The 17754-nt window shown below is 42.8% G+C and overlaps 1 protein-coding gene across 3 annotated transcripts in view; it reads right to left on the bottom strand.

Moving 5' to 3' along the window:
• DOCK9 (dedicator of cytokinesis 9) overlaps nt 1-16579 on the bottom strand; it is a 127739-nt gene extending 111160 nt beyond the window's left edge. For all 3 annotated transcript variants that reach the window (XM_065649525.1, XM_065649534.1, XM_065649550.1), the window contains exon 1: nt 16412-16579. In XM_065649525.1, coding sequence (XP_065505597.1) covers nt 16412-16525 — 114 coding nt within the window. In that variant the 5' untranslated portion in view covers nt 16526-16579. The remainder of the gene's footprint in view (nt 1-16411) is intronic.
• Between the last annotated feature and the right edge of the window lie 1175 nt (nt 16580-17754).

The raw sequence follows: 17754 nt of genomic DNA, 5'->3' as shown, positions 1-17754 counted from the left end.
GAATGAAATTTTAAACAGATAAATTTATTGGGCTTATAGTGAATCATAACTATACTGATTGAATTTATCACTACAGGATTCTACTCCACGTAAAGTACTGACATCTATTGTACAATTATGTAAATATCTTTAACTGACACTGAGAAGTGTTAAATTTTTTTAGCTACTTTTAAAGGCAAGGAATTTGTAAAAAGGAACTGTCCCAATCCACATCAGAACAGTATCAATAACCCTGGCAGAAATCACAGACTGGTTTTATATTTCAGCTAAACTGAGAGCACTGAGATGTATCTATTTACTCATTTACTTACCAAATCGTAAAACGGGATGAACAAGTGAACTTACAAACTCAAAATTGTTGCAATGGAGTTAAAACAAGCTAAATTAAAAGGACGTCAGTGAAGCATGAAGGGAGGGAATAAACAGATTAATGATGTCTACAGATTTTCCTCCATGCAAATTAACTTATCTCAAGGAAATACTTGCATGCTATAATGACACATTCAGAAGAAATATTTACGATTTATTAGCATTTTTCCCTAACATCTGCCTAGTTAATACATCTCAGTATGTTTCCCATTATGTTTCTAACCTAAAGAGAACATAACAACATGCAGACACACTGATTACAAAAAAGAATAAATCAATATTTGACAGTGATCCAAGTAGTTCCAACCAGTCCCATATCCTCAAAAGCAGCAGCGAGCACATTCCACATATTGTAAGAAATAAAAATTATGTTAAGGAAGTTTTGTTAATAAGGAGAAGCTTTTTGTGAGGGGAGAATAAAGAAGATAAGGGTGAAGAATTTGGCATGAATTCTGCTCAGAAGGGCAAAGATACATCATACATAACCATGAGCCTTGCACAGTGATGTTTCTGTACCACCTTCTGTCTCTCTACTGACTCTACTCTCTTCAAAAACAAGCAGATCAGAGAGGGAAATGCTCTGTTCTATTCACGAAGGTTGGATAAAGACACCCTTGCAAACATGTGAGGGAAAACAGTCATGGGATTATCATGGAAGGCACTCCCCAAAAATGCACTTCCATCTTTCTAGTGCAGAAACCCAGTTCATTCCCATCTGGAATGTAGGATTACAGAGACCTGACAAAAGTTCAGGTTCCAAACGTCATATCAAAAGTTCAGAGTTCATTAAAAGAAAGCACTGTTTAGGTGGTTGTTCCACACAATTTCAGCAAAAAGTAGAAAAAATGGTTCATGCCTTAAGAGAGTTGAAGAAAAATAAGTCAGTTCACAACAAATTATCATGCACTAGACAGTTCCTTCAATAGCCTAGAAAATTGACTCACTTCTGAAGTGCTAGGTAGGATGTGGAGAAACAGGAAGACAAAAAGATTTCATTTGGAAAGACAAACAGATGACAGAATCATGGGCTAATTCAGGTTGGAAGTGACCCTAGGACATGTTCTAATTCAAAACCAATTAAGAGCAAATTTAATTCCAACTATATCTTGAATAAATGTACCATCATGTTTCTACGCTATTTTAGAAAAGGCAACTGAAACCAACCTGGATCAACACTGTGGTAACAACAAAGGGAGATAAATACAGGGATGCAAGGAGTGGGAGGAAATCACAGGGAGGAAGAGCTTGAGCAGATACTTCAATATTAATACTACACGAAATCTGAATAGTACGCATTCTAAAGCAGACTGCCAACAAGCAGACTTTACCAATACATTAATTTGGTGCGAAGTGGAAGTTTCCAGCTTCACTAAGGAGATTCCTACAATCCTAATGAGCAACCACACTGCACAAGCAGTGAACATCCAGAAATGTGACACAATGGGACATTATCCATTAGAGTGTTGCATCTCAAAGTGAAACAGGAAGCTGGAAAAATTAATGTGAAGGTCTGACAGAACTTTCTCTACCAACTGAAGAGAGCTCAGGGTCAGCCTAAGGTAGGTAAAAGTATTAATCCAATCGTAAAAAACAGAACCAAAAAAAAAATGAACATATGAACAAGCCTGAACTTTACATTATATGAGCGGCAAGCTAGACACTGCAAACTGCCTTTAGCTGTTCCTGGGTTATGAAAAGGTCTCTTATGAAGTTATTTGAGTCATTATATATTGCAAATATTACATCTCTAAGCCAAATTGCCTGTTTATATTGGAAGCAACAAGTTCCTCCTTGCTGTATACTACATTGAATCTGTACTGACTGCACTATGAGATTCCCAAAGACAAAAAGATTAATTAGGTGTGTTAGCCCCAAGTTGTTCACAAGCATATCTTCTTGAGACCTGCTCTCTTGGATAGGTAATAAAGAAACTGCTGTAGCTCCACTCCAAAAAACGTTGGGAACTGTTTAACAGTACAGTTACACAACTGCTTTAAGGCTCTAACCACCAGCCCCACTCTGATTACAATAGATGCCTAATAATCGCTTTTCACTTGGCAACTGAAGGACTTCAACATAGAGAATAATTGCCTGGGTTGATTTAAAATCTCCAGATAAAAGTCTCATTAACAAAATGAGAACTTAGAGGCTCCTAGACAGAAATTGAACACTTGAAACAATACAGATCAAACTAGAGAGGCCTTCCAATTGAATGTGTTACTGCGAAACAACGTGGACCTTGTGTCTTCAGACATACCATCGCTATAGCAAAGCATTTCATAAAGACACAGGCCCATATCTGCAAGAGAACGTAATTCAGGCAGGATTCAAGCACCTAGGTCCTAGTATAAGAGCCGCAAAAATATGCTTAATCTCTTAAAACATTAGATGTAGGTACTTACATTTTTACCTACAAAATTGTCCTCGATATTTAACATGCCCAAACCGATGCCATCTTGACAGGAGTGAACCTCTGGTTCCTTAGAGATCTTAACACATCCTGACTGAATTCAGCTTTTCACAAAACATGACAGTATCTGTAGGTGGAGCACCACCTTCCATCTGGCAGCTCAGAATGCAAGAGATGTGGGCCAAAGCCTCCTCAGCCCAAAGAGATTGAAACCAACATCACTTACCAGTCTATGGATGGCCTTAGCCAGATGACAGTATATCAAAGCCAACGTACTCGCTTCTGCCTGACAAAGCTGTGCTGCAGGAAAGAACTGAAAATCCAATAGCCCTGCAAGAGAGAAAAGTGTCTATACAACAGTTTATATTTACTAGGAATGTTTCTGAAGGAGAAGGAGGAGATTCATGTTCTGGTTCCTGCTGTAAGGACTGTTTCTGCAATGGCTGCTTCATACAAATTTCAAATAAGACCTTTGTCAGGTCATTCTCTTTAAGAACTCATGTTTCTCCAGCAAGAAGAAACTGAGTCAAAAGCTGCTTTATGGCCACAACAGCAAGTTGTCTTAAGGGTAAAACTCTTAAGCACCTGATTTGTCAAAACTAGTGCAGCATGTCTACTTGGGTATGTATTCTTTTTTAGTAACCTTCACATCCACTTTCCAGAATAACAAGGAGGAGGATAGAGGGAACAACAGGCTGGTCAGATTCACTCCAGTCCAGGAAAATTATGACACAAACTCTCCTGGAAGCCATTTCCAGACATATAAAGAATGAGAGAGTAGTTCCAAGTAGACAACATGAATTTCCCAAGGACAAATTACGCTTGACCAACCCGTTTGCCTTCTGTGATGAGATGGCTGGCTTTGTGGACATGGAGAGAGCAGTAGACATTGAATGTTAGTAAAACAAGACTTCTGACAGAGTCTCCCTAGCATCCTTGTAGCCAGATTAGGCAGGTGTGGTCTGAATGAGTGGGTGATAAGGATGACATCCTGTTAACAGCAAGTTGAACATGCTGAGCAGGCTTCTCAGTACAAGAAAGATACTGACATATTGGACCGACTCTAATGGAGAAGCCATCATGACGGTTTAGGGACTGCAGCATACGATGTATGAGAAAAATCTAAAAGACCTGGAATGGCTCAGCATTAAGTAAAGGCTAGAGGAAGATCCTATTGCTGTTTGCAGCTACCTGACAGGAAGGTAGAGAGGATAAAGCCAGACTCTTCTTGAAGGTATAGGCATAGGGCAAAAGGCAACAGGCACAGAATATTCCATTTGGATAAAAGGATTTTTTTTTTTCCTGCAACCATGAGGCTTGTCGGCTATTGGAGTTAACATATTTCCATCTTGTGGATATTAAAACCAGATTGGCATAGTCTCTAAACAACCTGCTCTAACCAGACCTGCATTGATCAGGGCATTTGCACTAGGCGACTTCCAGAGATTTTCCTTTCAACTTGTATTTTTCCATGATTCTGTGGCATTACACTGGGTAGCCACACACTAACCACAGAGAAAGAGGAAAGATCCAAGAGAATTCCATCCTTCAGGAGAAAGCCGGTATGATTAGTCCAGGAGGTAGTCTTGCAAATAGCATGTTTGGATTCCCATGTGATTTTGACCAAGAATCTGCACACTCCGCAAGGCAAAGATTTGCCAAGGAGAGATTTATACCCAATGGAAACAAAAAAACTACTGCGACATTAGAAGTACTAAGTATACCATCAGGCTGAAGACCAAAGGCAGTTTATCATTCATGTGAGACTCCCCCAACGTCAAAGATCATAACAAAAGTAAAAAATAATGCTTATGAAAATTGGAGCAAGATTAGTTCTGTCCAATCTAGTCAAGGAAGCTGTCACAGCTGGCTAACATCACAAGTTTATTTTAATCAACAAACAAGGGAATGTTTGTGTCTATTATGTCTTTTATACATTTAGAGAAGTGGGAAGGAGGCATAAATGTTGCAACCCAAGAAATGCTATTCCAGAGATATTAATCTTGCATACACAGTATTACATATGTGCTGATGGGAGAGATGGACACAAATCTAAAACCCTACGAGTTACGAAACACTAAGTATCGCAGCTAATAGTTTTAGGTCACGTAGTTGAGAGCTGTAGACAGGTCAGTCTTCTGGCAAATCCACTCTGACTTGAATAACAATACATTTTCATCCACACATGAGCACTGGGAGCTACTAGTAAAGCATGTGCCTTAAGTTCAAACTTAACTGAAGTATACCCTGAGGACAGACATACCGAGAATAATCCGAAGAACTTTAGGAAGATGTCCAAGTAAATCTAAACTGAATAAATGAACATTTGTTCTTAAGTGTGAGATACAAAACACCTAGCCTTTTTAACTGTTTTATATTTCAAGCCATAACATAGTATTTCTAGCACTGAAATACGCTCACTGGTCTCCACCTAGTGGTCACATAACTTTCAGTTTTCTGAAGCGGAAGTGTTTATTCTGGGGTCTTAAAAATTGGTAAAATAACCACAAAAGAAATTCAGTATTATTAGAGTGTTAGAGAACAAGTAAGATTTATAAGATATTGTTTTTCAGAAACACTGATGAAACTATGCCAGAACAAATAATGCTCAACAGAACAGTAAATGGGGGGGGGGGGAGTGGGGAAGTTAAACCCCAGTTTTTGAGCAACTTTACTGTGTTCAGTGAAGAGTAGCAGAAACTTCAGGGCTCATACATCCTTTTATACTTTTTATCCCTCTATGGAGGTTATTCAGATTCAGGTTTTTCTCCTTCCCTTTGTTCCTAGTTCAGTCACGAACAAGTTCCAACTTCCCTTCCAGCAGACCATTAGCTGCCAAAATATGTTGGAAGTATTGTCTCTTGAACTTCACTGGCAAGACTGGATACAGTAGGATTTTTTTTTCTATTAGAAATCTCATATTTCACACAAGGAAAAACTTACTGGATCACGCTGTACACTCTGGCTGGGAAGAAATTAATATACAACATTCTTGGGCCATCTAAGGCCATATACAATACCAAGCAAATAACTCCAAGGTGATAACAAGCCTGGCAAGCAAGAATCCCAAGACAATTTCTGAAGGAAACTAGAATAGCATCCTTGAAATAACTATGACATGTGATCTTTTCATTAACTTGAATGTTCTTTTTAAACTCATTGACGTTTTCAGGTCCAACATGAATTTAAAATCCCCCATGGACTAGGAAACAGTAAGAGTGAAGCCTCATTGAACATTTTTAAAGGCAAACATACTATTAATACTATCATTTTCAGCTAAACCACCTAGTAAATCAGATCATATTACACTACACAGGTACTAGTGCCACTGCAAGTGGGTGGGAATATGCCTGGCAGAAAGAGGTCTGAAATACCATTTATCATCACTGCCCTGGAACAAGAGAGGAATGGCCCAGATTCAGTGACTTTCAGTCTTTTTGTCACAAAGCTTCGGTTCTGCATTATTCTATTGCCTGGCTGTAGTCACTTAAAACCATGCCTACAAACAAGCCTAGAAATGCATCAAGTGAAGTGCAAGTGTATTCTCTACCAGCATCAGCGCCCTGGGGAGGAACAGTACTTCTTCTGAAACCAAAGGATATCAAGACCATTATGCAACATTAAAGAACAAAGAGCACAACATATAGCATTGGCAGTGCCATCAAACTGGAAAATGGATGATGACCTGTACTAGGTTTGCAAGGCAAGGTTTTGGTAGCAGGGGCTACAGGGGTGGCTTCTGTGAGAAGCTGCTAGAAGCTTCCCCCATGTCCCATGGAGCCAATGCCAACTGACTCTAAGATGGACCTGCTGCTGGCCAAGACTGAGCCCATCAGCAACTGTGGTAGCACCTCTGGGATAATATAGTTAACAAGAGGAAAAACTGCTGGGAAACAGCAGCTGGGAGAGAGGAGTGAGAATGTGAGAGAAACAACTCTGCATGCACTAAGGTCAGTGAAGGAGGAGGGCAGGAGGTGCTCCAGGCACCAGAGCAGAGATTCCCCTGCAGCCCGTGGTGCAGCCCATGGTGAGGCCACCTGTCCCCTGCAGCCCATGGAGGTCCATGGTGGAGCAGAGATCCACCTGCAGCCTGGGGAGGACCCCACGCCAGAGCAGGTGGGTGCCCAGAGGAGGCTGTGACCCTGTGCGAAGCCCACGCTGGAGCAGGCCCCTGGCAGGACCTGTGGCCCCGTGGAGAGAGGAGCCCAGGCTGGAGCAGGTTTGCTGGCAGCACTTGTGTCTCCATGCGGGACCCACGCTGGAGCAGTTTCTGTAGAACTGCAGAACTGATTTGATTGGTAATAAATTAATTTTCTCCATTTTGCCCATGACAGTAATTGGTGAGGATCTCCCTGTCCTTATCTCAACCCACAAGCCTTTTGTTATGTTTTCTCTCCCCTGTCCAGGTGAGGAGGGGAGTGATAGAACAGCTTTGGTGGGTACCTGGCATCCCACCAGGGTCAAACCCACCATGCTACTTTTCCATCACCTTAAAACCAAAACCTCTTTTCTTTATGTTAATATGCACAATGCTAAATAGTATTTCCATTTGACTTCTGATTTCTTCAAAAACCTGTTACAATGAGACCAGGAGCTATCTTACTAGCCTTTGCCTCTCCCACTGAAAACACTCAGATCTTTCTGTGGAGCTTCTATTTTTCTTATTCCTGTATGTTGCAGTACTCCCTTCAGCACATGAAGGGCAGCCATACCTTGGGTAACCAGTAAGGTAGCAAGCTCATATCTCTTAAGGTCAAAACACAAGCATTCAAAGGCAATGCATACTCTGGACTTGCAAGCTGAAACCAAATGAAATGTCTACAAACTCATGTACATTGAATTCCAGGTTCCTGAAATCAACTACATTTCACTTATGTAACACAAAAAAAATGCAATGTATTACATCCTGCACTAACCAAATACTTAAATGCTTTCTCTACTTAAAATTACACAAGCATTACCTATTCTGAGTATAATGTGTAGTCACTCTTTGTCGAGGGATTAATTTTATAGTACTAAAAACATAAAACTCTGTCTTATCTCTGAATTCACCAAATAACTCCTTCCCATCCACAGAGTACCTGGCAGTACAAAAAGCAGCTGAGTCTGTGCCTCAAATTTCCAAACCTAGATCAGTATCTGTCAACATGCTATCTCTTTTAAAGTCAATAGCTACACCTGAGTATCAAAAAGCACCCAGAAGTACAGAAAGCAGCAGCTAAGGATTATTTATTTACACTGATGGATCTATATTACAGGCTTCTCAGCATTCTAGCAGCTCTGGATCACCATTAGCCCTTCTCACCTTTGTTGTGACTAAAAATAAATATTTACCCTTTTTTTATATATAGTCGGGGGGGGGGGGGGGGCGGGTTGGAATAGTTTTTCTTGTTTTGTTTGTGTTTGGAGGAGGGTTGAGTTTTAAGGCTTATTTTGGTTGCTTAGTTAATTTTAGGTGAGGTCACTTGATAGTCCCACTGCATAAACAACTATGTTTCTTAGTAGAAGAAACTTCAAAAGGGACTGTTTGATTTTAACTTGTAGGGACTGTAACATTGGTTTCGTACACACACTTTCATCCCTGAAAATTTCAAACAAGTTTAGAAGAGCAAGGTATCATTTTGAAAAGTGAACGGTTTTGTTGATTTAGTGTCCCATATTTTTTAATTTCTAGTATTCTTTCCTAGAATCATCACTAGAAGAAACTTTTCAAGAGTACTACAAAAGCAGTTGGGGAAAAAAAAGCCAGTCTAAACCATGTTTCCTTAATTTGCTCAGAATTATGAAGTTGACATTTCTTCCAGAACTATTGGCATTGACAATACTGTACATAACAAGGTCTACTTTACATTTAACTTTTCCATAGAAATCCTGTGAATCAGATTTTTCAGACAAGGCACAGTCTCAACTGAATTATTTCTTCCTCCTCATTGTGTCAAGATAGAAAAGTGATCCAAAACTTTCATGTTCTTTTTTGACACAAGAATTCCAGGGGCTGAATAACAAATTTCCTCCTTAAACTACTTGACGTCCTTTCCTTCAGCTGGTGAGCAGAAAGAAATTCTAGCTGGTCCTTTAATGGGAATGGGCCTTTTTATTCAGAGAGAACCCCAAACCAAAGCTTGGCCTGGGTCCAAAGGCTTAAAACTAGAATTCCAGATAAGGCCTCAATTCACACTGACACCACCAAGTACTTCAGTCTGAATCAGCCTGCGATCTGCTTGCTTCCTCAGCACACAGAGTTAAGATTACTTTGTTCTTAAAAAGCAAACTAACTCCTTACAGAACAAGTATGCAAAACAGTCCAGTTCTGGGCTCCCACGCATGACAGAGACAGACACGTAGTGGAGAGAGTCCAACAAAGGGCCACAAAGATGATGAAGGGACTGGAGCATCTCTCCTGTGAGCAAAGGCTGAGAGAGCTGGGACTGTTCAGCCTGGAGCAGAGAAGGCTCAGCAGGATCTCATCAATGTATATAAATACCTGAAGGGAGGGTGTAAAGACAAGGGACTCAGGCTCTGCTCAGTGACAGAACCAGAGGCAAAAGGCACAACCTGAAACACAAGAGGTTCCCTCTGGACATCAGGAAACACTTTTTCACTGTGAGGGCGGCCAAGCACTGGCACAGGTTGCCCAGGGAGGTTGTGGAGTCTCCGTCTCTGGTGATACTCAAAAGCCGTCTGGACACAGCCCTGGGCAACCGGCTCTGGGTGGCCCCGCTTGAACAGAGGGGTTGGACCAGATGACCTCCAGAGGCCTCTTCCAGCCTCAGCCATTCTGTGACTGTGTGAGAGAGCCATGGCACCCTTTCGCACGACGTCCCTTGGAGAGATCTTTCCTGCTGCCTTTTTTTAAATTATTATTATTATGGATATTTACCAGTAGCCCCAAGGCAACATCACTACCTTAATATAGCACTAGTCGCAGAGTGGAGTGGATAGTTTCACCAGTCTGAAGTGCCAGATCACCACAGTTTTCAACAAACGCTCTCAATTTCTTCTTTTGCATTTTTCCTCACTTAAACTGCCTGAGTCTCCAAATCAGGCAACAAACTCTGGACACTGAGAATGCAGAAGACAGTATCTGGATTCCCCATTCCTCCTCTCATCTCTGGTTCATTGGGCACAGATGAGGAGATGATAAAGTGTTCTAACAGACACAGTAATTCATCCTTACATTGGCAAAGAATCTCATCCCCCACCCCTGCAGTCAGATTAAGATTTTTTTTTCTTAATGTTTTTGCAGCAAAGCTGCTATTGCTCTCAACCAGTCACAATGGGAGTATAGTAGAAGACAACCTCAGCTACAGATTTCTGTGACCAAACTTTTGTGCAGCACAATAGTTTTCTTCATAAAACTCTCTTCAGAGCTTCTACTCAACTTTCTGAAGACCTTTAGATATCTCATAAACTTTTTTTCCAAAGCAGAGTCTATTGTACCAATGAAATTCTGGCCTTGCTTAGTACAAGTAATCTTGTCCGTAACTTAAACAGGTTGGCTTCCAAGGCATCTAAGACTGTTGTGTTTTGGTTTGGGGGTTTTTTGGTGGTCTTTTGATTGTTTTTCTTTTGGTTTGGAGCTTTTTGTTTGCTTGTTTTGGGGGGTTTATTCTTGGTGAGTTTTTTTATATATTACAGGAAGTCTCTATTCTGAGATAATATAGGCTCACTTTCATTCTCATGAAAAGAACTTTAAGGACCTTTACAGGAAAGAAAAAAAAATATCCCATAGCTTTCTCATGATGTGATACCTACCACTGTTTCATAGATTATTAAATTTAGGATACCAAGTACATCAGTGCCTCTGGAGTAAGACAGTGTGTAACCACCTCTTTGCAAACCTATCTATCCTCTAAATTAAGGTAACTTACTTTAGTAAGTTATTCAGAATTATTTGAGCATCTTCTCATCTTTAGATATGTTATTTTTAAAAAAAAACAAAAACAAACAAACAAAACAACAAAACAATGAGAAAGGCAGTGTGTAAATACATTGACTACTTCTGCAACTTGCCTTTTCTGCCTTGCATAATTCATGGACACAAACAACCTAACAGGGACAAAGAAGAATGAAATTGTCATCCTCTTTCAAATGAAGGAGTTTTGCTTTCAGTATCTACATCAAATGAAGTACTTGAGATCATTCAACCTCAAAGTCAAAACTAAAAGTTAGCTAAGGAAGAAAGTTTTATTTATGGTTTTAATATATGCTATTTTTTTTAAGATCACTGCACTAGGCAAATCTTCAACCACCATCAGAAATTGCATGTCTAAACAAGAGCTTCCTTGGACACCACTGCTGAAGATGTTACACCCTTTCTTTGGCTCCATAAAGAGCCACTGTCACCAAATCACCTCCAACAGTTAGAGAAATTCTTAAATAAACCCAATATAGGCAATACATTTCTCAGAAGGATACACTCAGGCTTCCCACTCTCTGGAAAACTGAACTCCCCTTACTTGCTTCAATGACTTAACAGTAATTTTTCCTTACTATTTTTAAAGCAAATATGCATTAATTTGGCAGAATCTTAAAGTTACCCCCAAAAATACAAATATCTGTTAAAACTGTCAAATTCACAAATTGTTGAGTTGGCATACACATGCATATGTCTGATGGCACACACATGCCTGAGGCACACATTACTCACATGCAAGTGACCACTCAGCCCAATAACTATACATACTTAGAAGTAACTTCAACATCTATACCCATGCAACAGAAAACACAGCTGACATTAAAGGCCTGGTTTTGAAAATGAGTACTTACAGACCTTTTTGAAACATCTGCATAGAAGCACAATGCAGCATAACCAAGTGACATTAAGCTGGATATACGTTATAAAACTTATCTAAGTTTTAAGTTTATTGCACAAGACTTTCAATAAAGGAAAAAATAATCACAGGGTTGTGAAATTCCCAAGTTGAAATTCAGGTGCAATAAGTTCTACTTCCATTGAGATACAAATATGTGATCTTGGTAGAGTATTAAAGGGCATAAGTAGGGGGAAGAGAGAAAAAAGAAGGTATACTGTGGTATTATGTGCTGCCCGAGAGCTGCTGCCCCCATAAACTGAAAGCCCAATCCAGCATCACCCTACAACTGACATTTGCTGTATCAGAAGCAACTATTTTAAACATAATTATCCTTATCTAGTGGGATAGGAAAAAGTTCCAGAAAATAATAAGGAAATAGGTGCAGCTAAGAAGAATGATCTAATGTTGTTGAATGGCTAAATGTTATTTTCGTTCACATAGAAATTCAGCTGTCCTGTATTCCCCCTACTCCCCCATATTCCCTTTCTGAATAAGAGGCTTATTGACATTTAAAATTTAAAGAAGTTTAATGGTATTTATTAATAGACACCTTAGTGCTATAGTCCACTCTCTTATTCTTCACAACCACAGAAATGTCTACCATACCAAGTAAGTCTTCTTAGAAGTATCAGACTTGCCAGAAATAACACAATTTTTTTACTTAGTGTTTCAGATCCAATTAAAAAGGTTTTTACATGCACTTGGCTGAAATAGAGTTAGCACTTTTATCAAAAAGATCATATTCTCTACTAATTTTTATTTCCTTTAAAAAAGGTAAGTGGTTCATACCATAAACTAAAATAACTTCTTCAGGGTTGAGTAGCAGGTTTTTACCCCTCAAGTAAAGCTCAACAATTCAGGGACTCGCTGAATTGTCTTTATGATATACTGATTTTCCTCCACATCTGAAAAGCTGAATTTCTGCAAGAATTTTAGAACTCAAGAGCTCCACCAGGTACCTGAAGTTAACATATAAAGTCCAAGACTGTATTAAGATATGATGATTGCAGCCTTCAAATACTCAAACCTATTTTATATGTCCAAATCAAAAAAGAGAACTGCATAGAGCAATCTGGGAGTCACTCAGATTTCATCCAGTTTGTTCTGTATAATGTTAATTTTGACATGGGGGAAACAACTTTTGCTGTATTATTTAGTATGTTTAAACATTTTCATCATCTGCATGTTTGATAAAAACATTTTATTAACAGCTAGACAAAAGTAGACCAAATCTGGTACGCCGAACATTCACTTAATTGCTTATTATCCTTAAGTGACAGCCTAATTTAATAAAGGGTAGAACGCATTGTTTTGTCACTGACATAATTTATCGTTAACATATAATTGAACAAGACACCACACATCCCTCCAGCAGTGCTTCTGATCTGCATACAACATCCTTTGGATAACTCATCACCACTCAAAGAGACCGCTTCCAATTATGCGTAACATTAAAATTGCATTAAAAACTACTCTTGGCAAGACCACTGGTTTAAGAGACAGACTTGTCATTGCCATAGTCTTCCTCCTCAGACATAAACGTATTTGGGTGGCCAGAGGCATCACATTAAGTCATGTGGCTAGTCTGAAGTCAACACAATATCAACAATGCACAAGACCATATTCAGCAAGGATGCTACTGTCAGGCAGAAAATAGCAAAAACTGAACCCAAATAATCAGGATATATGTTATGTGCCTTATTCCACAGTGAAAAGCTGATTGCCAAATAAGAAGTTTTCAGTTCAGCCAACCAAACTGTACTCGTTGGTTCAGCAAAGTAAATCTGACAGAAAGAATATATGAGATGTCAAATGCTGACACGATAGCTTGCTTCGTTCTGTGATGAAAACTAGCTTGGCTAACCACATCTGCTTAATGTTTTTTACTACTCAGCCAAGTCTGTCAGTTGGCTGAAAAATCTCTGACTTTTAGGTCCAATGAAGAGCAACCTGAAAATGTAAGATAGACCATGCTATCCTACTGACATGCTGTTTTCAGTCCTCTTTCTCCAGTGTGATTCTAAGAACATTTACAAAACAGAAAAGACAAGCATGTTTTAGAAATATGATCTAATAAACCTCACTTAAATATGGCAAATGCCTTTTTTTTTTAAACTACAGCAATACATTGTTGATGGTAAAAATGGATGGAACTGTTAAACACTGGTGACAATAACAAGTTGAAGAATCTATACAACCTCAGAGGTATTAGCAGTTCACTTTTATCTGCTACTGCAAGTAATGACTGGATGATTTCCATCACTGCTCAGTACCTTATGCTGCAGAGATGTACAGTCAGAAGCAATATTTGTTTGTTCATATCTGGACAGATCACCCACCAAGAACTGCTAGTTTGAATTCATTCATTCCTACCTCTAGGTTCTACACTGCAAGCTTAGCCAATGGAAAACAGCTTCAGCATTTTTTCAGTATTGGAAACTTCAGTATTTGTTCATAAGCAAGTGATAACAGTAAGATCACAATAGTTACCAATGTTAAACAATGATTTAAGCAAGACATTTCATTGAAAACCCAGTTCAAAAGATCCTGGCAGGGTGCTCTATCAAAGAGCTTTGAGAGGCAGCTTAGGAAAAAAAGTGGCTCTTCTCTTTAAAGCCACACATCTAAATATAATATTCCACAACCATAATAATACTGGAAGAAATTTTATGTTCACCAGGTCAGCCTAGGGAGCTTTCAGATAATGAAGCCCAGAAACTCCAACAGCTAAGAAACAGGCCAACTTGTCAAGCTTAGAGAAGTAAATATTTTTTTAAAGTCTTTTATAAAAAAACAAAACAAACCAAAACACCCCACACCTACACTATCCCACCTAAGCTTTTGAAAAAAAAAGTACAATTTCATTCCACACTTCACAATTCTCCAAAAAAAGAGTTACACTACATTCAAACATAAAGGTAAAAAACCCTGCAATTCATTTAATGATTTAAACAGCGTGTGAGCAGGAACATAGGAGTTCAGGGATAAAATGAACAGCATTTATGACAGTAGGACAGACATAACAGCAGGGGCAAAACATGTCTGAAATAGGAAGGTGAACTTCAGGACAAGACTCTATGGGAGAGAGATGGGGATTTTGCTCCATGCACCAAGCTAACAGGAAAGGATGACAAACTTGACCTGTATGTTAAGTCACCATGAATGGTAATTCACTACTTCTGGTTTCTAAGAGTGACGGAAGACCTTATTTATCCAGAATAAGATTGAGCCAGCACACCACTTCACACCATCACTTCCTTCACCTCTTTAAAATTCTGCAAAATAGTGTCAGAAATTACACTATTCATAAGTGAATGAAGAAAAAAAACTTCTAAAGGGGAAGGGGGTGAGGGCAGGGTTGCAGATTACTGCAAAAGAAACATTTATTTGTGTCATGGAAATACTTAAACCCCTTTCATGCTCCCTCCATATGAAAAACACTTTAAAATATATACATCCTTCTTCCACTCTTCCTGGGAAAGATATGATCCCTGCAGAAGTGTTAAGATATATTGGATGCTCATTACATGTATATGTGCTAGTGTCCTGTGGAAAGCTGCCAGTGTTCAGGTGGACCCCGAACTATGCATATGAGGTCTTTTATTATATAATAAATATTCTATGACCCACAGTTAAATAGTCATTTCATTTTAAAGCCATCGTTTTACCAAAGAAAGGTATTTGCCTTTGCATTACAGCTCCAGAATTTGTTACTCTTAGAACACAAAGCTATGACAAGACAGTGTTCTGACAAGCAGTTTTAAAAAGTTAGACAAAGCCATACTTAGCATTAGCAAGAGCAAAAAACAAATGACAGATCAGCTTCCAGTACCAGGAACCCCTGTGCCAAAAGCTCCCTAGTTACAAAGGGTTAATTGCTTACTAAAACATTCGCCTTGGAGATAACAAAATCACACGGAAAACAAATGCATACCATGAATAAGAGCCCCAAGAAAGCAGCTGGGAAAAACCTCGCTGAGGCTGCTTAAGATGTCGTCACCTGAGTGTAACCGGGCCAAAAAACGTACTTGTCTCTCTCAGCCCCAAGCTGCCTCAGTTCACCACCTAACGCCTTCACACAACTTCGCTTTCAGCAGTTTAGGTGAAATTTATGCGTCCAATTGTGAACTGGCAAGAACGGCAGCGACGTGCCAGCACAGTGCAGACAGCAGGGACAAATAACAACATATCAAAACATTCCCGCTGCACTTGCCAGCACTCCTCTTTCCTTCTGTGCGACACACACACAACAACAAACGCGTTTGAGCTGTAACGCGTGCAGACAGCAGCGAGATGAAAAGTCGCTGTTGCACCATCATTCAGACGCACACGCGAAAGCTACTCCAGCCCAACAGGGCCAAGCGCCCGCTGCACCCGCTCCACAGGTGGCGGAGAAGGGAGCCCGCAGGCCGCCCCGCCCGGCCCGAGCCAGGTTCCAGCGAGGCGGGGGCCGCGGCTGTCCCGCAAGTTGGCGGCGGGGCGGGTGGCAGCGGGAGCGCCCAGCCGTGCCCGCCGGGCGCCGCATCCCATGGCGCCCTCCGCGCCGCTGCCGCTGGCAGCGTCCCCGCCCCGCCTGCGGCTGCATCCGCACCTCACCCCGCCCGCGGCAGCCGCCGGGGGAGGCCAAGAGCCGCAAGCCCGGCACGGGGCCGCGCCGGCCTCCCCCCGCCCTGACAGCCCGGGAGAGATCCAAGGGCCCGTCTCCTCCTCCCGGGACACCGCTCGCTCCCCGCCCCGCAGCCCCGAGAGGCCCCAGCGGAGGCTCCCCCCGCCCGCAGCCTCGCCCGGGCCCCTCACGGGCCGCCCCCGCGCTCACCAGGAGGACGGAGCCGCGCACCACCTCGGAGACGCTCTGCCGCAGCTCCGCCGCCGTGCCGGGCTTGCTCAGCGCCCGCGTGAACTTCCGAGTCTCCGGGGCCACCAGTGCCATGGCTGCCTCCGCGCTCCTCCGGCCCGGGCCGCCCGCTGCCCTCACGGCCCGGCCGCCGGGCGGCCCCTCACGCTGAGCTGGGGGCGGGGAGCGGGGGGCGCGCCCCGCGGGCGGGTGCCGCAGCCGGCGCCGCTCCGGGCAGGTGGCGCCTCCCCCGCGGAGCCTCCAAGCTCAGCGGCGCGGAGCCGGGCGCCGCCGCGGGGGCCGATTGGCGCGGCCGCCAGTGAGGCAAAGGGGCGGGGCCGCGCGCGCGGCACGCCGAGGCCCCGCCCCCACCTGTTCCCGCGGCGCCTTTCTGATTGGGCTCCGGGTTACCTGCCCGGCTGCGCCTCCCCACCCTCATTGGCTTAGCGCGGAGCCGAGGCCAAGGTGAGGGGCGGGGCCGGCTGGAGCCGGAAGTTCCCGCCTTTGCCAGGCAGGCGCCGCCCTCGGCGGGGCGGTCTGTGGTGAGCGGCGGCGGCGGCCCGGTCGCGGCGGCAGCGGGCCCTGGGGTGGGGGTCGGCGGGCGGCGCTTTTCTTGGGTCCCCCGGCGGGTGGCGGTGAGCGCGGCTCTGTCCGGCCCCCAGTGACGGAGTCGGCGGCAAAGCGCGGCTGCAGCACCGGGTGTAGCCGCCGCCGCCGCCTCCCGAGGGCCGGGGACAAACCGGCGCGGGCTGCAGTGCGGGGCGGCGGGGCCGTCCCTGCCCGGGTTGTGCACCGGAGGCGTCTGCCCGTGTATGTGCGTATGCGCACGCGTACACGCGTGGGTCTGTGGGTCTCGCTACATCTCGGGGTGAGGCGGGTGCCGGAGCTGCGATGGTCTCAGCTCCGAACGGGCGTGTTCGCTCTCAGTAGCGCTACTCGTGCTATCGGTCCGTCCTGAGGGAGCGTCGTTTTCGAGGCTTTTCCCTTTGTACAGTTTGCTTCTCACGAATAGTTTCTATTTGTAGGTATGTGCCTGCGCTCAGCTGCCGTAAAAGTTGCCGTGAATTCCTTCTGAGAGCCTGGTTAGTAGCACCCTTAAACTCAGAGGAGCAGGTAGGGGTTAGACACCTCCTAACTACGTATAAATGCCTGGAGCATTTGAGAGCATTAGGGCTTGAACACCTTTATCTTTTTAGTCATCTTTGTCACAGAATCACAGAATGTTAGGGACTGGAAGGGACCTCAAAAGATCATCTAGTCCAATCCCCCCGCCGGAGCAGGAACACCTAGATGAGGTTACACAGGAAGGCGTCCAGGCGGGTTTT

The sequence above is a fragment of the Caloenas nicobarica genome, chromosome 1 (assembly GCF_036013445.1).
Source record: "Caloenas nicobarica isolate bCalNic1 chromosome 1, bCalNic1.hap1, whole genome shotgun sequence".
NCBI lineage: Eukaryota > Metazoa > Chordata > Aves > Columbiformes > Columbidae > Caloenas > Caloenas nicobarica.
Note: the sequence above shows the minus strand (reverse complement) of the source record. Positions and strands in the feature narration are given on the sequence as shown.